This window comes from Rhinolophus hipposideros, assembly GCF_964194185.1.
Source record: "Rhinolophus hipposideros genome assembly, chromosome: 20".
Taxonomy (NCBI): Eukaryota; Metazoa; Chordata; class Mammalia; order Chiroptera; family Rhinolophidae; genus Rhinolophus; species Rhinolophus hipposideros.
Window position 1 is genome coordinate 43,703,366 of NC_138066.1, and position 24,473 is coordinate 43,727,838.

The following is a 24,473-nucleotide window of genomic DNA, read 5'->3' on the forward strand; positions in this document are numbered from 1 at the left end:
TTTAATTGCCAGGGTCAATGACGCAACTGCACAATGACCCCTTTCTCTTGCATGTCATGAACGGAGATTGGCCCTTTGTGCTTCCTGGTACACTCAGGCAAGGACTTGGAGACATACTAGAGGGAGCAGTGGCAGCTCGTGTCCTGTCCACAGCAGGAAGAGCTCATCCTGCAGTTGGTCATGGAAGCCGAGAGAACTTTTCATTCAGTTCAGTAATTGTTTTTGAGCACATGTTCTGTACAAGGAAGAAGACTCTCTATTTTGCATTTTATTTATCCTGGCACTTTCCCAGAAGGTGCAGCACAGTGAGGGCACCTGACACTGAGCCCAACATAAAGCAGGTGCCCACTAGACGTCTGCCACTGAGATTGCCGGTAAAGAACAAAGCCAAGCAAGAGCACTGAAGCTTGTCATGGTTCTTGGCCACGGGACAACTCTACCAGCCGATTCTTGAAAAGCTGTCTTTTTGAAACCTGGTATCTTTACCTGTGGGTTTTGATTAAGACACACTCCCCTCCGTCCTGAGGATCCAAATTGTAGATATAAAGGTGTCCATCGGATGATGCAACTAAGAGCCTTGGCAACTTCTGGATCCTAAGAGCCAAGCGAAACATGTGCTGGGATTACAACAGCTTCACATGACAAAGCCCGACGCACCCTGCCTGTCACCAACTCCTCCTGCCATCAACAAGTCTCAGCCCACGGACCCCAGAGTCTGGGTTTCTGGCTAGTTCTTTGCGTTCCGACCTAGTGATCCACCTGGAGGATTAATTCTGGTCTTTGAAAATAACGGTGTGGGAGACAAAACGATGTGTGTACACTCTATTACTCCATGAAAAGCTATTGCCAACAAAACATTAGCTTACCTGAAGGGGATGTCATCTCTATCTTATGTGTGTCTGTGCCTTTCACATGACAAAAAGGAAAAAAGGGGAAAACTGGCTCACCATCTTTGCTGGCTAGCTTTATGAAATGTTTTAAGTGTTTAACTCCTTTAAACTCCTTAGATAAAACATCTGTTGACCCCATAGGTGTCTGAATGTAGACACTGGAACTAGAGCTTTTTTACATAATTACATAAAAACAGGAATTGTTTTCAAGACAGTGTTATTATACCCGAAGGTGAAAATTCCCATGCCAGCTTTCAGCTGCTCCCTGAGATGACAGGAGAGGCAGCTGACAGGAGACTGGAGAGTTTCAATGTTGCCCATCCTTCCTCTTGGCCACCTTCTCTTTCTTTTTTCCTTTGCAGGTGTCTGGGGGGTGGGGTGGGGTTGTGCTTCGGGGAAAATAAGTTTGTGAGAGTGGGTGGTGGACGTACGTACGTTGAGAGGGTGCAGATGTTCCTCTGTCCAGAGAAATTCAAACGGCCAGTGGCGAAGGCCCTGTCCTGATGCATCATGTCCGACACCTGGGCGGGGAGGTAGTTGGAAGCGGCCATGAACATCATTCCCACGTAGCCACTCCAGGTCGAAGGCTCCTCTGGCCGACTGGGGGAGCAACGCACGGGCCAGGATGAGACCGAGCTGCAGTGCAGGCCCCGGCGATCCTGTAACCTCCACACCCCACTGCCATGAGCCGCACTCAGGGCAAGGGCAAGGGACAGCGCCTTAGCTTAATGTCCTGCCCACTCAGAGTGACTCGGGACAGAGTATTCTGGCCGTGCCCACAGGGCAGCGAGGGCTTGTTCGTCCTTCAGATGAGCCATGGAAAAGCTCTTAAGAGGTTCCCAATGTGACCGCTTTCCTACATTAGAAAAGTTGTACCTGATGATTAGTTTGATTTCTAAAAGGGGGCTAGGCTAGAGAATAAGATGGAATTGATATCTGGAGTCCGAAATAAGCTCGAGCCTGTCCTGCTTGCGGGGAAGAACAGACTGATCTCAGTGTGCAGGCCTCTAAGCTAGACGGAGTGGGAAGCAAACCTCCAGGCGAGACGCCTGGGCGGTGTCTGATTACACCCTGGATCGCCCAGGTACCGCGCGATTCACAGTGGTGGGGACGATTCAGAGGGACTGGGTCCGCCCCCGGCAGTCGTCCAGCTTCATGCCAGGGCGTCCGCCAAGCAAAGCAGTGCCGGTTGTGTTGGTGGGAGATGTGAGGATGGACAGGGTGCCCCCCACCTCCGCTCTGCACAGAGTGCAGTACCTCAATGCCAGCATGGCCACATGCTCCAGGGGCACCTGCTGAGAAGCCACTTGTCTACAGGACCCAGCCTGGCAAGGAACACACACCACAGCTCAGAAGCCCTGGAGTTTATTTTTCACTCTGTCGCCAACTAGCTGGATGGTCTGGGACAAGCCTCTGGGCCTCCATGTTCTCATCTGAAAGTGACGGGCCCTCCTGGGCATGCTGCTGCCATCCTATGCTCTTACACACCATGAAGCATGGCTGTCCTGCTGTTCCTACAGCTCCATGCTAAAAAGGGTTGGGGTTTACAAAGGTATAATATCCAGGTCCTGCATTCAAGGTGGAGACGTAGCCCAGAAAAATACAAAAGAGAAAACATGAGCAGTTCATGTCCTCTGCCACATAGAGGCCACAGACTGTAGCTACTCCAGGACCATGGAGGAGGGAGAGGTGGATCAAGTTCCATCACCTCTCAGTTCCCCTTACTTGGAAAACAGGGATAATCACAGTCACCTAGCTGTGACAACTAACAGCCAGCGCTTGGCACATGGCAAATACTGTTTTATAAGATGGTGTCTCTGCGGCTGGCGTGACGGAAGAGGCTGTGGGGGGGGGGTGGCCTCTGGGCTGTGCCCTGCAGTCAGGTCTGACTCAGAGCTCCACGGGGGGTGGGGGGAGCCCTTCAGATGTGGACCCAGAGGAATGCATCCGGGAGTCACAGCCAAGCTGGTCTGGCCGAGAGGGAGGAGGCAGGAAGGCTGCAGCAGCAGATAAGGGGGACCGAGCAAAGCCTTGAGCGCCAAGCTGGAGGAGCTGGGAATCTGTCCCCAAGGACAAAGGTGTCTGAGGAGGGTGTCACGTCAAAGGAGCATTTGCAGAAGATGAGTCCACTAAGAAGACATTGGATAGATTGGTAAGAAGAGACTAGAAGGGGAGAGACTAAATGGGAGAGTCGTGAAGTGGACCAGACAAGAGATATTAAAGATAGTGGCCAAAGAAAGGGGACCGAGGAGGCACAGGTGAGCCATGCCGCACAGGCTGTGTGAGTGCTGCATGGAAGGCCGGGGGGGGGGGGGAGTCAGGAACGACTGGAAGCTGCCGTTCCTGGTTATCTGAGGTCCCTGGCAGAAACGGGAGAGGCTGGAGAAAGCAGTGAATTCAAGTGGCCATTTGCTGCCTTAAGCATCACGAGTGACCTCAGATGAAGACAAGACTAGAGCAGCAGCTGGGGGTCACTCGACCACCGGCCCTTAGAATTTTGAGGGGCATCTTAACTGTTCAGTTCCAGTGCTCCAACCTGCTACAACAGATGACGAATTAAACTTCCAGAGGAGATCAGAGCTTAAGTTTTAGAAGCTGTTCGAGAAGTGACAGAGAAGTCTAGAACATAGATGTAATCTTCATGAAAAACGAACAGTCAGAACTGCAGGGCAAACCATGGGCTTTGAGGTCCACATAAGTGGGTGGACGTTCGCAGGCTCCGAGAAGACTGAGGGGCGAGAAGGGAGCAACCCCTAGTGTTTCAAATGCCAATGGGGGACAAGGTTTCTAGAGAAGGGGTGTTATCCCAGCCTGTAGAGTGAAGTTAGAACCAGGACTGAAATATCCACAGCACGGTTACTTGGTAGGTGGTGCCCTTGGATGGAGTGACACAGACGCCTACTAATAGATCCATAACAGAGGCCAGGTACTGTATCATATCAAGTAGGTGGAAATTGTGTGTGTGTGTGTGTGAAAGTTCTACCACATTATGAGAAGAATTTATTTCAGTCATAGAAGACGGGACTCTCTTGGTACAATTGTGAAACCCAGCACAGGACTCTGTACTTAGGACATTTATTCACGATGTTTCGGGGAGTTTCCAGTCTGGAGCAGCTCTAGAAGCCTGGCAGGGGTGTAAAATGGGACACTTATATGTGAACCCTGGATTTGGAGACAGAGGCCAGCTTTGAGCAGGACATTGAACTTCTCTGAGCTTGTTTCCCTGGCTGCCTTCTAGGAATATTGTGGGGATCAAGGGAGGAAGTGTGTGAGAATACTTTATGAAGTGTTCCCTCGATGTACAAGTGTCGTCATCACTGACTATGCCCCCTGCTTTCTGAGTGTGACTGCACTAATCACCAAACCTTCGCATTTCAATTTCCTGTCATGACACTGAAGAGCAGTGTCAGGAGACGTGAGGTGCTTGAAGTACCCCGAGGAAGCTGTGAGCCACCTACTGTGCTCCTAGAAATGGGACCCTGACCCTGGGAGGAGGGCTGGGTAAAGAGACACTGCTGTGACTGATGGCTGGGTGGGAGGAGAATTTGTCATAGCTTTACTGCTTTTCAGTGTGAAATATCTAAAGGGCATGGGCACACACGTAACGTACTCAGCACTGTAAACTAATGCTCGCACATGCCGGCAGGCAGAATTTCTAGCAACGGCCCCAAGATTCCATGGCCTGGTCCCTGGAACATGTGACCGTCATGAGGTAGCAGTGAGAGTGTCGCTATAAGGCCGGTGACTCGGTAGGGAGATTATCCAGGCAGGCTTGCTCTAATCACGGGAGTCCTTAACAGCAGAGAACTTTCTCTGACTGCTGACAGAAAAGGCAGAAGGAACAGTCAGAAAAATCCAAAGCCCAAGAAGGATTCAACGTGATGGTGCTGGTGGGAAGGCTCAGTGAGAAGGGAGGCGGGTGGCCTCGGAGCGGAGAGCCAGCAAGGCAGTGGGGACCTCACTGCTACAACGGCAAGGACGTGAATTCTTGCCCATAACAGGAATGAGTTTGGAGGAGGACTCTGAGCTGCAGATGGGCCGGCGGGTGGCTGACACTGGGATTTTTGCCTCGTGAGACCCTGAGCGGAGAACTCAGCTGCTCCAGACCACTGACCACTGTGAGATAATGCATGTTGGATGTTTTAAGCCATTATGTGTGTGGTAATTTGTTACAGCAGCAATAGGACACTCACACACAGCACTGGCTGCAACCTACCACACGCTTCATACCGCCAACCCTCACCTCCTTCCTGCCACAGTTACACTCACGGGCACTGAGTGTTAGCCACGCACTAACACTCAGGGGTGGGGTGATGGCAATGATGAGTAGATTACCAAATTTATAGCTACACTGGCATATTCTTATTAGTGTTTACTGTATGCCAGGCATTACACTAAATGCTTTAGGTCAAGGAACTCACGTAATCCTCACAACAAACCTAAGACGTGTAGAAGATTATTTTATACCCAAGTACAGAAAGATTAAATTACTTGCCCACGGTTGGGTGGCCCCCAACTTTGTGCTCCCACATGTTACATCACCAGGGCTTTGCTCACATACACTCCCCACTTTGGTGAAGACATACCAAGCAAAGCCAAGGTTACGGCATTCAAATGGAAGAAATCGCTTAGGCTGGCAGTGGTCAGTGCTGCAGAATACTCGGGCTGGGCTCCTTTAGTCTAATGAGTGTTTTACATGCGGCGCTGTACTTACCTGTTGGTGAGGTGTTCCAGCTTGAAGATGTGCACCGTCTCGGTGTTGCTGGAGGCGCAGAGGAACTGGGAGTCCGTGCTGAACACCAGGGAGCTGATGGTCACGTACCTAGAAAACAGCGTGACGGATGGACTTGGGAGCCGGAAAAAATGAGTTCAAAAATCAGTTTTCTGAGACTGTAGGCATCCTGAAGAGTTTAGGTATTCTCAAATCCCTTCAACCTTGTGCCATTCATACTTAGAAATTAATGTTGAAAAGATTTGTAAACGGACTTGGGCAAGAAGAAACAAGGCATTGTTCCTTCCCATCATCTTGGGAGTTTTCCAGCTGCTCTGTGCACTGGTCCAGCTGCAAATCCTACAGCCAGTAGGGTCCCCAACCACCCTACACCCTTTATTTCAATGGAAGGGAATCAGAAATTACTTTTGGACTGTGACTCCCTTGCTCTCTCATTTCTCCTTTGCTGGGCACCCAGCCACGTATTTAAAAAGGACTCCCGTGGCTGAACATCCATGTTACACAGTCTATCCTCTCAGGTGTACTAAGTACTGAGCGGGCCTCTAAGTCAGGTACCTGAGAAAGTACAGTTCTACCTCCTCCACGGCACAGGGAGGGCACAGAGCCCTCCTGCGGCCTCTCCCTAGATGGCTGCCAGCCATCCACTGCAGAACCTCTCTGGTACTTTAAAATGGGTTTTACAGTGAACACAGACCTTTTCATTCCTCTCCGAAACTCATAGAGCTTTTGCCCTTCAGGTACAGAGAACACCCGGATGACCGTGCCCTGGAAAAGAAAGCAAGTGGACATTAAATACCATTACTGGCTGCACAGACATGTCCCTTTAGAGAGGAGCTTGTTGTCTTGGCTTTGAACATCTGTCTCTGAAGAGGAAGCACAAAGTGTTGAGCACAGAGGCTTTTCTGTTGGCACATGTGCCATATAAGCATTGCTCAGAATGCATCTGTCTTCCTCCTCCCTCCCACGCTAGCCCAAGGCTGTGTGTGTGTTCACTCATACCGCTCTGGCTTCCTAGAGTAGTCACTCTGCCTGTTTTTCATGGCATTTGAAATTCACCTTGATCATGTTCCTGATTAGTCTAGTCGGAAGAGGTCAATCTTACTTGCTAATGGCAAAGCATTTTGTTTACACTATGTTTATGAAAGGCGGCATCGATCTGTATCTGTGATGGTGTGATGTGCATGCCCACTTCTTAATAAGACTGCAAGCTGTGGTGCAAAGTGTCTTGCATCTTGCATAGCACAAGCCACAATGCATCAATATACCACAACATGGGGTAGGGAGGCAGAAATTGTCCCTCTGAAATGAATTCTGAGTGGGCCCAGAGACCATGCAGTCCTGAGTCACCAGACTCGCTCCATCAGCTCTTTGGCACCGCGGGAGCCATCCAGCAAACCCCGGGCAGGAGGAGAGCCCATGAGGACGCAGAGCACACTCACTTTTTCTGAAGCGCTCGCTAGTTTGGAGCCCGCGGCGTTGAAGGTGATGGCAGCCAGTGTCCCCTCGTGAGCAGCAATAGTGCAGACTGTTTTCTGTTTGTGAAAAGGAAAAATAGACACTGACGCTGGGGAAGAGGGATGATGGATTTCATCTCTTTCTCCTTCCTCTTTTCTTCTAAGACACTCGCCCTCATTTGCCAGGTGCCTCTCTCTGTCTCTGTGTCTCTGTCTCTCTCTGTCTCTGTCTCTGTCTCTCTGTCTCTCTCTCCAGCATTTCCAGCAGACCGTTTACATATAAGCTGTACATAGTTTTCTGGTGTATCTAAATTCCGCTTCAAGGGCCACTCCACTTCTGTCCCTTTTCTTGCCCTCAGAGAGATGGACAACCAACTGTGCCCAGAGAGGAGTGATGTCATTGTCACGGGCCCTCTTTGCTTCTTTAGGGGATTCCTGCAGTAATCCTGCCCCGCTCTGTGAAAGAGCTGCACACTGTCACAGCCTGTGACACCTTCAACCCGACAATGGGCCACCAGCTGGCAAGTGGTTTCTATGACACTGCAGATGTTTGCCTTGGCCTGGCACGCTGCCTCCTGGCTGTTGACTGATGGTATGAGGGCAAATATCAGTACCTACTCCTCCACACCCAACTGCTGCGGCCAGAACAAAGCCCCCCAGTGTTGCTTCTGCCCCTGCACCTCACCTCGCTGTGACAGAGCCTGCCTGCTTATCACCTGCCACTGACAGCAGAGCCTAGCAGGTGGGCTGGGTCAGCCGGGGTCACTGTCAACTTACCAGGGAGTGTCCATCATAAAGCACGATTTCGCCTGTAGTCTGGCTTCCGGGATAGGCCACATAAGAATTGGAATGGTTGATAGAGAGGGCACACAGACCTGGTGGAGAATAAACAGCAGATGAAAAGCCAGTGTCCAGGGAGAGAAAGTGCCTGGAAAGGGCACCTGAAAACAGTGCAACTACAGCGCCACCTTCTGGTGAGGGGAGGAAGGCTTTGCAGACAACTTTCAGTTGCTTATTCTTCAAATCAAAGGACTCCAACAAAGGAAATTCACAGTGGAAGACCTCCCGATTTGACACTGCCCATGTCCTCTCCCCAGCTAAGCAACTAGAGCTTAGAACATTGAAAATGCTCTTCTTCACGTTTGACCCCAAGGCTCTGAAACCACATGGACTTCTCTTCCAATTGCATTAACCTCTAGGCCTACAAGAGAGTGTACTTGTAACCGAAATGAGTCTTCCAACTGTGAAAGGGCAGTATGTGCCAGCCCTTCTGCAGGTGATTAAATATAGTTGGCCAATCATTTCAAATTGGAGACGGGAGGTGGTGAGGGAAGGGGCCTGTTGAGAGATGGCTCCTTTCTGAGCCGAGTGCCCTGCCTTGATAAGGAAAATGGGCCTCTCCAGAGGAGGAAGTTCATTTGAAGGTGGCACCTGCAGTTAAGATGTCTGCCATTGAAACAACTAAAGAAAGAGGACATTTTGGACTTAAGATGCTTTGACAATATTCTGGAAGAGTAAACAGCCAATCAAACCACTGAACCAACATAAACCATTCTTATTTACAAGGAGGTTCAAGGGCAGGGGGAGAATCCTAATAGCATTTAAGGAAAGGATTTTCACAAAAATTGTTCAGATTAACAGAGGTGCATGTGATAGAAGTGAGTGTAAGGAATTACCAGAACCAAAAGCACGACCAGAATAGGAACTTCGAGATTAGGCAAGAGAGACATCTTTTGAAATAAAAAAGGTGACCTCTTTGTTATAAGTTAGCATGTTCAGTGGGTTTCTTGTAAATGTGTAAGAAAAACTTTAGATCAGTCTAAAATGTACCCTACCTAATCTGCTGTGGGAAAGAGCAGAGGGAAAAAAAAGTCAAACGCTGAGCATTGGAACCAAGGTCCTACTTCCTGCTCTGGCTTTGCCGAGCACACAGCCAGGGCTGTGCTCTTATCACTTGCCACACAGAACTATGGGAAGAAAGGGACTGACTGGTGCCCTTGCCTGCATGTTCCGGCACCCTGCAACCCTTTTGCCTGCACAAGGTCACTCTTGGTCCCGGCCTTAGAAGAGACCACTCATACTTTCCCAGTTTTGCTCTGGGAACCACAATTCCCCATCTCATCTAGGTTCTTTGCCATCCAAATGGCAATTTCAAGAACAGCTAAGCAGGCAGAAGGCATTCTGGTCTTGTGACACTGGGGAGGGTAGACAGTTGGGAGATCAAGTTGGCTTGCATGGGGGGGTGGGGGTTCCCATAGGGGTGGTGAGCAGAAAAGAGGTTAAGATTGAATGTGGCGACTGTAGAAAGATTTGAGTACCAAACCAGAGAGTTAAGATCTTATAAATGCAGTGGGTAAGTACTGAAGGTTTCTGAGCACATGTTTAAAAAAAGCAGAGTTAATCAAAACCACAGAGATACCACTTCACACCCACTAGGATGGCTATTATCAAAAAGACAGATAATTGGAACCCTCATGCACTGCTGCTGGGAATGTAACACGGGGCAGTGCTTTGGAAAACAGCCTGGCAGCTCCTCAAAAGGTTAAACAGAGAGTTATCATATAAGCCAAAAATTCCACTCGTAGGTATATACCCAAGAGAAATGAAAACATATAGCCACACAGGCACTTGTGTATAAATAGTCATAAAACATTATTTGTAACAGTGAAAAACTAGAAACAACCCAAATGTCTATCAATTGATGGATAGATAAAATGTGGCATATCCTTATAATGGCATATTAGACAATAAAGAGAAATGAAGTACTGACACACACTACATGGATGAACCTTGAAAATATGTTAAGTGAAAGAAGCCCATTACCAAAGACCACTTATTGTATGATTCCAGTGGAATCATACAATCATCTATTCTGGGTATGAAATGCCCAGAATAGATAAATCTATAGAGACAGAAAGTAGATTAGGGTTGCCTAAGGTGCGGGCACAGGAGGTGATGGCTACAAGGTAATGGGGTGTTTTGCGGGGAGGGGTGATGAAATGTTCTAAAATTGATTATGGTGATGGTTACACATCTCTGAATGTACTAAAAGCTATTGAATTGTGCACTTTAAATGGGTGAATCATATAGCAAGTGAATTATATTTCAACAAAGCTATTTAAAAAAAAGGCCATGTTTTAAAAATATCTATTCATATCTGGTGGAGGCAGGCTGAAGACATGGGTTCAATACCCAGGCCTACCATCTATTGTATGAGTATAACCCTGGCTGAGTTATCTGTGGCCTATCCAGGCCCCTTTCCTGTCTGTGAAATGAGGGGCTCTGGTGATTGATACAGGGTTCTTTCACCTTTAACATTCCAAGATGCTAAGTCTTCACTTATTTCTTCTATCTAAAACTATTGACAGGGCCCATCTTTGTGTCAGGGAATGCTAGGAGGTCTTGGACAAATACTTCCACCGCCCTTCAGAATTTTTCTTTGGAAGTATAATTGACATATGACGTGTTAGTTTCGTGTGTACCACATAATGATTCAATATTTGTATATATGGCAAAATGAACATTACGAAGTATCTAGTGATCCATCACCATGCAGTTACAATTTCTCATGATCAGAACTTTTAAGATCTAATCTCTTAGCAACTTTCAGATATGCAGTACAGTATTACTAACTATAGTCATCATGCTACACATTATTACATTCACATGACATATTTATTTTATAACTGGAAGTTTGTACTTTTTGATCCCTTTCACCCATTGTGTCCACCCCCACTCCCCACCTCTGGCAACCACCGACCTGTTCTGAGTATCTATGAGCTCCATTTTAAAAAAATGCCACATATAAATGAGTTCACATGGTATTTGTGATATTTGTCCTCTGTCTGACTTATTTCATGTAACATAATGGTCTCAAGGTCCATCCATGCTGTCGCAAATGACAAGATTTCCTTCTTTTTTATGGCTGAATAATAGTCCATTGTACACATATATTGCATTTTCTTTATCCATTCATCCATCATTAGATACTTAGGTTGTTTCCATGTCTTGGCTGTTGTAAATAATGCTGCAATGAATATGAGGGTGCAGCTATCTCTTTGGGAGGGTGATTTTGTTTTCTTCAGATATATACCCAGAAGTAGAATTGCTGGATCATATGGTAGTTCTAGTGTTAGTCTTTTTTTAGGAACCCCCATACTCTTTTCCATAGTGGCTGGACCAATTTACATTCCCAGCAACAGCGCATGAGGGCCACCTTTTTGCCACATCCTCACCAACACTTGTTATTTCTTGTCTTTTTTATAATAGCCATTCTAAAAGGTATGTGGTACCCTTCAGAGTTTTGTGTTAAAATGTAAATATCCCAGAAAGACTTCAACTTCTTCAGCTAACGTGGAACTTTCTGTAAGACCTAATGGAGAATGAGATGACCCTAGATTCTAATAAGAAAGGGACAAAAGATAATGGCTGGGGCAGGCATACTGACATAACCACTTACTTGACAGCTTTCCCTCTGGGCTCACACCTCGGCCAGCCCATCTGAATATAGCCAAGGGATCCTGCACACCGACCCTCGCAGATTTAATGAAGGTCCCCAGAAATGCTTAACGCAAGTTCCTTCGATTTCTTAAGGTCCAGTTCTCAGACCCATCCAACTGGCTACAAGAATATATCTTTATTTCTTGTGAAATCCCCCAAGGAAAGCATGAAAGAGTTTGCTTCAGGCTTAGATATTACCATTCTGTTTCTGTCACAGGTGTCACGCACAGCTTTATTTAGGTAAAAATGAGCTTTTTCTTTGATATAACTTTATAATAGTAAAGTGATAGTGTAAAAAACTTTGCAGGACCCAGAAAGTGTGAATAAAGAGAAAAAAAATTCATCCATCATTCTAAAGTCCAGAGGCTTTTCACTGTTCTCAATATTTGAGTATAATTCCTTCCAGTCTTTTATCTATGTAGAAATTCAGTTTTGATGTGGCGTTTGGACTTGTTTTAGACTTGACAAACATTTTCACAACTCACTGTCAGCTATAATTTCACTGAAATTGTTTGGCTGTAATTCTTCCACAGCTAGAAAAGAAGGGCCTGCTATCAATTCAAGAATCAGTGGCATCAGCTGGATGAGGAAGTCCTGTGATTCTAAGCCATTCTCACCTTGGTATAATATTTATAGTGTGACATGTGAAACTTAAAGCAAGTTAATGGTGATTTTTTGGTTTGTTTTTCTGTTTTGTTTGTTTTGTTCTTTAGATTCCACATGTAAATGAAATCACATGGCATCTGTCTTTCTCTGTCTGACATACTCCATTCAGCACAATACCCTCCAGGTCCATCCATGCTGCTGCACATGGCAAGGACCTATTCTCTTTCATGGCTAAGCACTATTTCATTGTATATATGTACCACCTACTTTTATACATTCATCCATTGATGGACACCCAGGTTGCCTCCATATCTTGGCCATTGTAAACAATGCTGCATTGAATATATGCATGCTCACATCCTCTTGAAGTAGCATTTTGGGTTCCTTTGGAGAAATACCCTGAAGTGGGATTACTGGGTCCTTCTTTGTCCCTTCTTATAGCCTTTGTTTTAAAGTCTATTTTGTCTGGTATAAGTGTTGCTCCCCCAGATTTTTTTGCTTTTTTCATTTTCATGAAATATATTTTTCCATCCCTTTACTGTCTGTCTGTGTCTTTCAATCTGAACTGAGTCTCCTGTAGGCAGCATATGTAAGGGTTTTGTTTTCTTATCCATTCAGCCCTCCTATGTCTTTTGATTGGAGCATTTAATCCATTTACATTAAAAGTAATTGTCAATAGATATGTAGCTATTTCCATTTTATTATTCATAATCTTGATTTGTTTTCCATCTTAAAGAAGTCCCTCTAACATTCCTTGTAATACTGACTTGGTGGTGATGAACTCCTTAAGCTTTTTTGTATCTGGGAAGCTCTTTATCTGTACTTCGATTCTAAATCATAGCTTTGCTGGGTAGAGTAATGTTGGTTGTAGGTCCTTGCTTTTCATCACATCGAATATTTCCTGCCAACCCCTTCAGGCCTGCAAATTTTCTGTGAGAAATCACTTGACAATCTTGTGGGAGCTCCCTTGTAAGTTACTAGTTGCCTTTCTCTTGCTGCTTTTAGGATTCTCTCTTTATCTTTAACCTTTGCCATTTTAATTACAATGTGTCTTGGTGTTGGCCTGTTTGGGTTCATCTTATTTGGGTCTCTCTGCGCTTCCTGGGCTTATATGTCTATTTTCTTCACCAGATTAGGAAAGTTTTCAGTCATTATTTCTTCAAATAGGTTCTCAATCCCTTGCTTTCTCTCTTCTCCTTCTGGTACCCCTGTGATGCGAATGTTGTTATGCTTGTTGTCCCAGAGGTCTCTTCAACATCCTCATTTTTTTTGATTCTGTTTTCTTTTTGATGTTCCGATTGGGTGTTTTCTGCTACCTTATTTTCCAAATTGCTGATTCGATCCTCTGCTTCCTTTAGTCTGCTGGTGATTCCCTTCTAGTGCGTTCTTCATTTCAGTTATTGTATTCTTCACTTCTGACTGGTTCTTTTTTATGGTTTCTATGTCCTTCTTAATGCTTGCTCTCTCTTTGTTGAAGTTCTCACTAATTTCCTTGAGCTTCTTTACAACCATTGTTTTAAATTCTGTTGCTGGTAGGTTGCTTTTTCTGGATTTTTCTCCTGTTCTTTCATTTGGGATGCATTTCTTTGTTTCCTCATTTTGGCGGCCTCCCTGTGTTTGTTTGTATGTATTAGGTAGATCTGCTATCTCTCCCAGTCTAGGGCAGATGGCATTATGTAGTTGGGGGGCCCTGGCAGTCTCCCTCATCACCTGTTCCCGGTGCTCCAGGAGTGTCCCTTTTGTGGGTTGTGTGTGCCCTCCTGTTATAGTTGAGTCTTGATTGTTGTTGGCACATCCATGGATGGGATTGACCATCCCATTGGCTGTGGGACCTGGCCACTTCCATGGCTTATGGGGGGCTTACACCAGTAAGTGGGGTTCATCCCAGCAGGTTCTGGTGCCTGTTGAAACCACCCTTTGTGTATGCTGCTTGTAGGGCTAATTGGGTGGTGCTCTGCTGTAGTCTGAAGCCTACCTCCAAGTATGTTGGTTCTGGGGCCTCTTAGGATGGGCTCCAGTGCAGGCTCAGGTCACCCACTGCCTGTGACCGGCTGGGGACTACCTGGTAGGAGCTTAATACAAAGAGATCCATGGATTTTCCCTGCCTGTGCTAAACCTGGAGGCATGTGGGAGAGGCCATGCTGTGAACTGAGGATGGCTGCCACCAATACCTGGCATGGGGTAGTGCCACAGAAAGCCAGGACACCCCAAGGCCTGCTGCCACCTGGCAGCTCCCTTAAGTTTCAGCCACTGATAAAGCCTCATGCATTACGTGAGTTGGGTGAGGCATGGTATCAGGAAGTCACCAGAGTGGGAAGAGTTCTGGTCACCAGGTTAATGTAAATTCTGGTTTGGTGCCATTGCTGAGCCTGGAACTACTCAGCAAAAGTCTCAGAGCACACTGAGGCCAGTCACTGCCCACCTGGGGCCCATGGACTCTGATAATTTTCCAAGAAAGAGTGCAATGTGGGTGGGACTGGCTACTCATGGAGAAAGTGCTTCTGGTGTTGTGGGAATTGGGTGGCACGAGGTCCCAGTGAGTCAGCAGGGTGGAGCAGCGGAGCCAACCAGGCCAATCTGATTCAGATTTGGCCATAAGTATAGGAGGAGGGCTCATCATAGGAAAGATGGCACCCACCTGCCAGTTACATGGGAACAGGACCCCACACAGGGAAAATGGCCATTGTCCTCCAGCCCTCGCTCTACAGCCATATACCTTAGTCTGCCCCTCACATGCTTCTGATTCCCCTGAGTCACTGCATCTCTGCTGGAGCCCAAGGTGAGTGACTGTGAGCGAGTGAATGAGTCCATGTGTGGGCTGTTTAAAAAGATGTTTGGGTTTCCCCCAGCCTTCCGTCCCACCTTATTGGTCAGTATCCCCACTGTCTTTCACAGCCAGATGTCAAAGGGGCTCCCCTTCCCAACGCCAGTACTCTGGGCTGGGGATCCTGGTGTGGGGGGCTGCTCCTCCATGGGTAACCTCCATGGCAGAGGTATCCCTCCAGATTCTCAACTGCCACACGGAGGTTTGGGGCCCGTTCCGCGTCTCTGCCCCTCAAACCAGTCTTGATGTGGATTCTTTATATTTTTAGTTATGGGACTTATGTTCAACTAGACTTCAGATGGTTCTCCAGGTTGATTGTTAGTTATATAATTTAGTTGTACTTTTAATGTGTTCACAGAAGGACACAGGTACAGTGTTTATCTACTCCACCATCTCGGGTCTCCTCCCTTAACGGTGATTTATAAATGCAATTAATTCCCTCTGGGGTGATTAATATCTCAGACTATGCTTTCCAATTTCAAAAAATAGAAAGGAAAAAAATCTCTGTATTTGCGAACGTGCTATGCTACTGCAAACGAGAACTTTTCCCCACCTGTACCACCATTTTCAGAAAGAGCTCTCACTGGGCAATAAACCACTATTTTGTTCTGTTACACACACTGCTGTGTGGTGCAGACGGCCTCCTCAATACTTCCTACAAGGTGGCTGTAAGATCTATAGCACGCTCGCGTCCTGCAGTCGGCAGAACCTGTGTGGAGATTTCCAGCCTCCACTGCTCAGTGCACTGACTGCTGTGCTAGCAGGAAATTAGCTTCAAGCCCAGTCTGGCCAAACAGCCAGCAATCTTTGACACAACAGGAATGTGCATGACACAAACACAGACAAAGAAAAAGGAAATTTACAGCCACATTAGATACTGAGTGCAAAGGAATGGGAGAACTCTGCATATATCATTTATTTGTAGTTCACTAGGGCAAAATGCACACAGAATTTGTGTGCTCCAGCCAATTAGACAAGTGAGTCTGTTTCTCTTGTGTACTCATGAAGGATTTATAAAATCAAAGCCAGAGTGTCCATCTTATATTTTTTGTTCAGAAAACAGAGAATGAGAACAAATAAAGGAGACCCTGGGGCCTCAGAATTTTATGTTCATGGATTTGACAGTTCTGAGTCCACTGATGGTTCTTGAGTGAGGAACTCATGTCACTACCGGGCAACTTTAGCTGGTGTGAGGTTGCCGTCCAGGCTGGGGCTGGGCTAGTGAGTTAGCTTAGCTGGACTCCTGTGTGGGGAGCAAACATGCCTTGGCTCTCACGCACTCCATTCCCTCAGTTAGTCCTCCCCATAATAACTCTGGGGGGTAAAACTCATCATTTCCATTTTACAGTTGTAGAAAGGGAGCTCAGTGGCAATTGAGATGATAATTATAAATTTCAGGGTTTGAAAAAGTCATGGGCTATCTCTCCAAAGAACAGCAAAGGTGTAATAAGAAACATTTTGGTCTTTCTGCCTGCCTGTGGTCTTTCAGAAGGAAATGCTAAAAACAAAATGCTGTTTGTTTCTCTGAGACAGGGAAGACACTTCCCAGTTGTTTTAAAATTTTTCTTGAAACAAATTATTCCCTTTATATATAATACATTCTCTCTCTAATATAAAGCACAAATAGCCCCACACTTTCAAAACTTCTTTTTCTCTCTGTTTAAACTGCAAAAGGTGAGTTTTCTGAGCTAAGAAACAGCTGTATTTGCTAACAATTAAGAGCAGATGGGAAGAAACTTTGCTTTTCATGGCAGGAATAGGCCCTGTCCTGAGGGCAGCACTAACACGTGATCTGAGTGGCCTGAGTGTGTGGTGGTAGGAGAGGCCTAGAATGTTCCCTGCCCAAATCTGTCAAGGTCCAGCGCACACCCACCCCTCCCAGTTCTGCTCAGATCCCACAGCCCCTACCCCACCCTACCAGAGAGCACATCTCTCTTTCTACTGTTATTACCGTCCCATATTGGGTTCTACCCCTACAAAGGCTGCCAGAACACTTGTCTCACACTGTGTCACATGGAGCAGATGGTCTAGGGCATACTGCAGCTAGATTTGGGGTTCCTGGTGTGTGATTGCATATCTGTACCTGACAGTGCCGACTGTGGTACTGGGCACACAGTATGTCTTCAGCACTTTTCTAGGTTACTTCAATCTTTCATTCCTAAAACAAAAAACTTACCCTCCCCCTTAGCTTCTTCACTTACCATCCTCCCTTTTGTGAAATAAGCTTAAAAAGTCTCAGAACTTTATAATGGCCTCAAAGGCTTTGTTCTTTTACAGTATCACTTTGTCATGGCTAAGCACTGAAGTCGGCAGTAAAGGGCCATCTATACAATGGAGATGAAGAGGGGGAAGCGAAGCATAGGAGACATTTACTGCACGGCAGGCCGCGAGCTGCTGGCTTTCACAAATACTGCCTCGCTTACTTCTCAGCCGACGCTGTGAGATGGGTGTTATTATCCCATTTTACAGACAAGGAAACCGAGGCTCAAAGAGTCTAGGTGACTTGGGTGGGGCCACACAGATCTTAAAATGCAGTGACAATCAAAGAACTGGGGAACTACAGTGAGCTGCATCTGTCATGTAAGGATACTAAAGTGGAGTCCAATTTACAAATATTCACCTGAATCATGAGATGCACAAACCGTTCCAGTGTGATGACTGCCCCCCCTGCCACCCGATGAAGGATCTCTCTCGTTTACTTCTGCCTCAATGAATTCATAAAACATCATCATCTGCTATTTCAGTCTAACAAATCCAAACTATTCCCCTTCTGAAATGGGTAGCTTACCCAACAGGCTTCCATCCTGAGAATTTTTTCAAGTCCAGTATTATAGCTTGGAGATTATAGCCAAGGGGAGATTTCTTTGCCAAGTAATAAAACACATTCTTCACGATTCAGCTTTTGTTTGTCCTAGTCATGTAGACACAGCAAGTCAAAACCTGCTTCTAATGATTACACCTACTTTGTACCGAACAACCATGAAAAATAATTAGGGGTAAACACCTTTCCATATCAGATGCGCGACATCTCCCACGTGTCTACCGTAAATGCTGTGACGCATTTGCTAGGAATGGGACCCAGATGAAAGGAATTTCTCTTGGGCGGCAGTGATGGCCGCACAGCCTAATGTATTTGAACTTGCCACTGTTAAAACACAACTGCAAGGTAAACACTACTAAGACTTATAAAGCATGGACAGTGCTTCAAGTTTTCAATTCAGGTGGAAATACAGCTTGTGAAAGGAGCAGCTGGACATGAGATTAGGGGGGGTCACCGATCTCGTTTTGGGAGCTCACCTGTTGGGTTTGCAGGAATATCCAGGATGGTCTTCAACAGCTTCATGTCTTTAATGTTGTGAATGTAAATGGACTCCTCCAGACACACCAGCAGCCTCTGGAATCACACACACTCATCAGTCTACCAGACTGGTTCCTCGAAAGGACGGACCAAATCGAAATCACTCATGTTTCCTGTGAGTCCTACCTTGATTCTAAGCCTAGAGAAGGGGGAATTCGGACGATACATGTGCAGGGTATGTTTATGTCTGCACACATGCATGTGGGCATGCATATGTCCTCATCCACGTGAACAGGTGCGGAATATACAAGACCTTTAGAAACTTCACATAGAAATCGAGGTCTCCCTTCCTGTTTTTCAATTCTTTTTGGTGCTTTCCCCTCTCCTTAGAATGGGGATTTCTGAATACTTTCTGATCGGACAGCCTTTGCCATTTAGGACAATTTCAGGTAAGATTTTGGATTCCTATTCCCATCAGACAGCCTCCCTCTCGATATGCATGACAAGTCTCCCTCTTGTACAGAGGTGGGTTTCTTTGCCTCCTCTGTATCACCCAATCTTCTGTTTCTCCAGTGAATTGCCACTTTTAACTTCGTTCCACTGAAGTCCCCTGCAGACCGACCTTCATGCGCTCTCTCCAACCCTGGTACAGGGAATGGAGAAGCCCTTCAGCCCTCATGTGATACCCGTCTCACTGCTCCATGTCCCTTGCAGCTCCCCCCCCCCACACACACACACACTCACTCCGCTTGGCTCCTCTCCCTGGGAGTCCCTTTCCCTATTTTGGTGAGACCCTGCTCTTTCTCTTTAAATGAGACTTGTCAGGTTTGGAGCCTCTTCCCAATGGCCATGCTCTCTGCCACGTGGAAACAGGCTATGGGTTTAATGTGCTGTGTGTAAGGAACAGGACGCGTAGATCTGTGCCGGTGAGCAGATGTCAGGTGCTGGTGAGGAGCTTTTGGGAGGAATTTGGGGTCAGTAGCTCTTTCCTCACTCTGAGCAGCGACCTCCTACCCCTGCACATGCCTGACTCAGCTTCCCCTAGGGCCAGTGGTTCTGACAAAGATGAGCATCGAGCACCCAAAGGGCAAGGCCTGGGCTCTCCCCAGAGATTCTGCTTCAGGAAGTCATTCATCAAGTACCCCAGGGGACTCTGACACCTAAATTTGAGACCATTGCTCTCAGGCCAGATCTTTTTACCCCATGGAAAAACACTTGAAAAAAAAGGTACCTAAAAAATCCACAAAAAAGCATCAGGCTCTCCTCCTGGAAAAAGCCCGCCTGACTGTTTTCCCAGTAAGACTCCTCGCAGCTCAGTAAAATGGAGACTGACACTTTAACCAAGGAGAAAATAACTAAGCAGAAAAATACGAGGTCTGACAACTAAGTTAAACAACTTGTTGCACCGATGTTGCTAACCTTTTTTAATATCAGAGGAATTATTCATTATGGATTTGTACCAATTGGACAAACAGTTAACCAAGTTTACTATTTGGAAGTGCTGAAAAGGCTGCGTAAAAAAGACGAAGACGACCTGAGCTTTTCGCCAACAATTCATGGCTCTTGCATCACGACAATGCACCAGCTCACACGGCACTGTCTGTGAGGGAGTTTTTAGCCAGTAAACAAATAACTGTATTGGAACACCCTCCCTACTCACCTGATCTGGCCCCCAATGACTTCTTTCTTTATCCGAAGATAAAGGAAATATTGAAAGGAAAACATTTTGATGATATTCAGGACATCAAGGGTAATATGATGACAGCTCTGATGGTCATTCCAGAAAGAGTTCCAAAATCGCTTTGAAGGGTGGACTAGGCTCTGGCCTCGGTGCATAGCTTCCCAAGGGAGTACTTGGAAGGTGCTGGTAGTGATGTGTTCAGCAGTGAGGTCTGTAGCACTTTTTCTAGGATGAGTATACGAATGTAATCGTCTGACCTTGTATCTGTCTCAATTTTAATTAAGGCTCTGTGGCCATAGGTCTGAGACTGGGTGTTGAGAGGTAACAACATTCTAACAGAGTCTCAAAACTGATGACAAATATTAGTGTTTCTCCATAAAATGCGCATTTTCTGATTTGCCTGATCCGTTGGCCTTTTGCCAGCACTTACTATGGTTTGGGCTGTATTACTCTGTGCTTGCTTATGCTCTTAGCTTTGTAAGAGCCGCTGGTGTCCCCTTCCAGCCCCATGGCCGAGTCCCAGCACAGGGGGGAACAGGACATGCCTCTTGCAGAAATAGCATCTACATCTATGTTGTCTGACCTCATCTGCGTCTTCTCCCACCACCTCTAACAGCACCACCTCTGTGGCCCACTTAGCCGAATTTCAGGTTACCCTCTGTGTTGGCTGCAGACAAGAATTCAATGGGAGGAAAACAAAACATTCAGAGGGAAAAAGATCCTCCGTCTTCGGTTCACGTGACAGTGCGCTTCTGGGATGAGCACACGACCAGGTAATGTGCTTCCTTACAATGAGTGTTCGGTCTCGGCAAAACCCCAGGCTGGCCTTCCGCTCAGCTCATTCCCTGTCACTTTGGCGCTCATCGCCTTTGCTAGGTCTTAGAAGAAATAACTCCTTTTATCAATGAAACAAATACAGCGTCTGCCCTCGAGCACCACAGATTTAGATTTAGCGTCAGAGGCTGGGTCTAGATGCTACATCTGTTCTGAGGGGCCCCTGTCCTCCCGATGGGGTTGAGAACAGAAAGAACTGTAAAAGCTCACCTATCAAAACGCATCTGGTTTACTGCCTTTATTCCATTAAATACACTTCCTCGATTAAGCACAAGGGCAATAATATCAACTAAAAATGAAGAATATCGCAATTACTATTCTTCCCTCCTATGTACTGAGAGGAAAATAGGGATGTTCTTTCCTCATAACTCCTTGTGCGAATCTTTAATTTTTTTTCCCGTTTTTTAAAAAAGGAACTGCACCTGGACACACCTGGTGAGGTAGGAACAGCATGAGCTGCTCATTGCCTCCAGGGGGCGCAGGTCCTGGGACAGCGCGGTTCCCCCCACCTGGCGGCAGCAGGTGGCTAAACCAAAAGTTGGTAAGGCCCAAATTGGAAGGTTTTACGAAAAGCAAACCCCAGACACTTTCAAGAGCTGTTTCAAATCATCTTAGCAGAAGAAATGTTAACGGCAAAGAGACCTGTGTGATCTGGGTTCAGAATAGCTTGGCCATTGGTAGCTGAGTAGTTCATGGTGCATTAATGTCCTTTGGACGATGGGGGAGGACCATCTGAAAGTTGACGAGTGTTACATGGAAGGGGTGGCATCTAAACGTTAACAGACGCAGACACTTGAATAATCCTTCCTTGTCCCATTGGAAATATCATAGAGCAAGTAAGAGAGATGTTATACAAATAAATACCATAGATACTATTTTGAGGGTTCCAATTTTTGTGGGACATGTGCCTAAACAATCTTAAAAAGACAATCAGGTGCCCCCCCAAAAAAGGATATTTAATTTTTATATACTGGCTTCTACATGCAAAGATTAAAAAGTCTTGCAGTGAAATTTGATGTGCTCCCAACATTTTTCAGAGACAGCACTCAAGCCAAGAATTGTGCTTAAAAGCCTTCAAGTTGAAAACTCTCAAACTTCCTTCCCCTCCCTTGCCAAGAACCCGGGTTTATTTGCTTCTTTACTCCTGCTCCTCTTTGCTTAAAAATCCCCATATTCTATTTTTCAGGCTATTCTCTACCACACTGCTTTCTTTACACGGGCTTAAGTGCATAGTCAATCAAAATAGTGGAATAACTCAAAGAAACAATCTCTTCCCATAAACTTCAGAAAGCACTGTATTTGTCTCATTTGTCTTTAAAAAAAAATGAGTTAGCACTCAACAGTTTAGGTACAAAGATAGAAGAAAACATTGTCTCAATGAATGCAATAACCACTATCCTGGGAATATTTACTTGAAAAGGCAGAGCTGCATGGTCACATAAAGAATCTACCTGTTTGTTTATTTACTAGGCAGTCAGGAAACAGATATTTATGGAGCATTTTTCTACCAGGCACTGTCTTTTCTACCAGGTCTTATTATGGAGAACAAAATGGATCTAGTCTCTGCCCTCATAGGATTTAAAAAAAAATCTAATAATTCACGGGAAACTCTGCTAATATCTCAAATACTTACTTAACAAGAACTGACATTTTTCAAGAGAGTGTATTGCATAGTTGAGATAAGAATAATCCTTCCTTCAACAAAGAAAACACTACAAGAAAAATCTTCAAGGGTTAGCTGGGTGAAAGAAAAGTGGAAGCATGAGACTGAGTACCTGGCCTTATGGGAAAACAAGAGGAGGGGTTGTTTTACAGACTGGCTTCAGAACGAACCCGGGAGAAGGGGCTGTTTTACGGACTGGCTTCAGAACGAACCCATGAGGACCATGCTATCCTCAGGAGCTTTCATTCTGAGAGGAATTCCCGCCAGTCTGTGACAAATGCCACCACCTAGGACTCAAACCAGAGAGGCGTTCCTGTGGTTTGAGGCGTCCCTGCAGTTGCTCAGGGGACAGTTTCAGAGCCAGAGTTCTACACAGCCTGAACCCAGGGGAGGGTTCACCTAGCCAATGGCCAACATTTAAAAAAACACGAGGCAGAAGGACCAGGGAGGACCTAGCACCGAAAGACCACGTAAAGTAGATTCTCTTTACAGCAGCCCCATAATACTTGGCCTGAGTATAAAAATCCCCCTTAGGATTTGATGCTTGTTTTAGAGACATTCATCTTGAACATGTATCCATCTTTTTCTTTAGTTCCAATCAGCAGAAGCCTGCACTCTCGCGGGATCTCCGCCACTTACCTGCCGGTTCAGCCTTATGGACAAGATGTTGCTGGAGTAGCTGTAATTACAGATCTCTGTGCCTTTCTTGAAATGATAGACGTTCATTTGGCGTGGCTTCGTGTGACTGACCACCACCACCAGGCTGCTGGAGAAGAGGCGCTCCACAATGTAGACATCCGGGATTTCATCTGGGAGGGAAGGCAGCCCGAGGTCACACGGATGTCGGCCTCCCCTGAACCGAGCACAACTTATGCGTCTAGCCACCAATCTCTAGGTCTTACTCCCTGGATGCCCTCCGTTAATTAGCACGCATCTGCAATGATTATTTCCCCCCACAGTGAAGCTTTCACTGTTTCCAAATGTTAACAGTTCCAAAGCCCCTTCAAGTAAAGAAAATGCTAGTGACTAGACACAAAGTTGGGATTTCCAGAACTTCCCCTTGTGCTGTCAGTGTGGCAGAATTACCTCCAGAGCCCTCGAGTGCCACTGTTTGCCCTGTAAAACATATTTGGGAGGTTTGGACAATTTCTATCTACCTTATCTCCATGAGAGGTTTCAAAGAAGTGACTACCCTTGTCAGGAGCCTCTTCAGAATGCTGCCTGTCCCTGTTGCTCTGAGGAGTGCTACCTTGGGGGGCAGTGACATAGTTAAATCTCCCTATCTTGTGTCTCCTCTCTGGAGTCCCTTTCCTGTTGAAAACAGCCTGGACATCTGTGTCATGACCAGGGAAGTACTGCACTCAGAAAGAAGGTAAATTGGGAAGCCTGCTGAGCGCCCATGGGTGGAGCCTTTCTGAGAACATTCTTTTCAGATGCGTGCCTTTCTTGTACTTGGGCACGTCCCTTAGGGAACGACACAGAACAGATACAGAGCAAAATATCCATGAAAATGGCATAATAAAAATTATATCTTACAAATAAATTAGGAACCCCACATATTATTTACCAAACCGCTTTCTTTCCAGGAAATCCAAAGAGTATATATTCTTCACTATTACGATGGCACGAATGATTACTTACCCTGGGAAAATGAGAGTCACATTTCTAAGCGGAATTCTTTTTAGTGTTCACTAGAAGCATTCCAGCATCTTTGATACGGACTGTGTCAATGGGATAGTGTTGCTTTGTGCAAACAAAGAAAATACTTCCAGGACTGAATGCGTGTTACCAATATCCTACAGTGCCAATATAATGGCAAAGAAAAACAAATCCTAAGTGATCTTTTGGTATGACAACTATAAAAATTAAGGACTGTGCATATCTATGTGTATACAAAGGTTGTCAACAATATGGTTTCAAACAAAGGATTTCTTAATATAAAAAGAAAATGTTACGAAGCTACTGCAGCGTCTCACTAAGTGTTTCATGTT

The 24,473-nt window shown here is 45.9% G+C and overlaps 1 protein-coding gene and 1 long non-coding RNA gene across 2 annotated transcripts in view; one reads left to right on the top strand and one right to left on the bottom strand.

Moving 5' to 3' along the window:
• WIPI1 (WD repeat domain, phosphoinositide interacting 1) overlaps positions 1-24,473 on the bottom strand; it is a 32,875-nt gene that overhangs the window by 4,106 nt on the left and 4,296 nt on the right. Inside the window, exons 3-10 of the mRNA XM_081027524.1 lie at positions 23,122-23,291; positions 18,304-18,400; positions 7,854-7,951; positions 7,062-7,154; positions 6,317-6,387; positions 5,605-5,712; positions 1,326-1,490; positions 487-594 (exon numbers count right to left, since the gene is read on the bottom strand). Coding sequence (XP_080883650.1) covers positions 487-594; positions 1,326-1,490; positions 5,605-5,712; positions 6,317-6,387; positions 7,062-7,154; positions 7,854-7,951; positions 18,304-18,400; positions 23,122-23,291 — 910 coding nt within the window. The remainder of the gene's footprint in view (positions 1-486; positions 595-1,325; positions 1,491-5,604; positions 5,713-6,316; positions 6,388-7,061; positions 7,155-7,853; positions 7,952-18,303; positions 18,401-23,121; positions 23,292-24,473) is intronic.
• LOC308488153 lies at positions 2,863-24,443 on the top strand. Its single transcript, XR_013991869.1, has 4 exons — positions 2,863-3,042; positions 4,892-5,008; positions 20,625-20,758; positions 23,075-24,443. It is a non-coding gene; the product is annotated as an uncharacterized lncRNA (long non-coding RNA).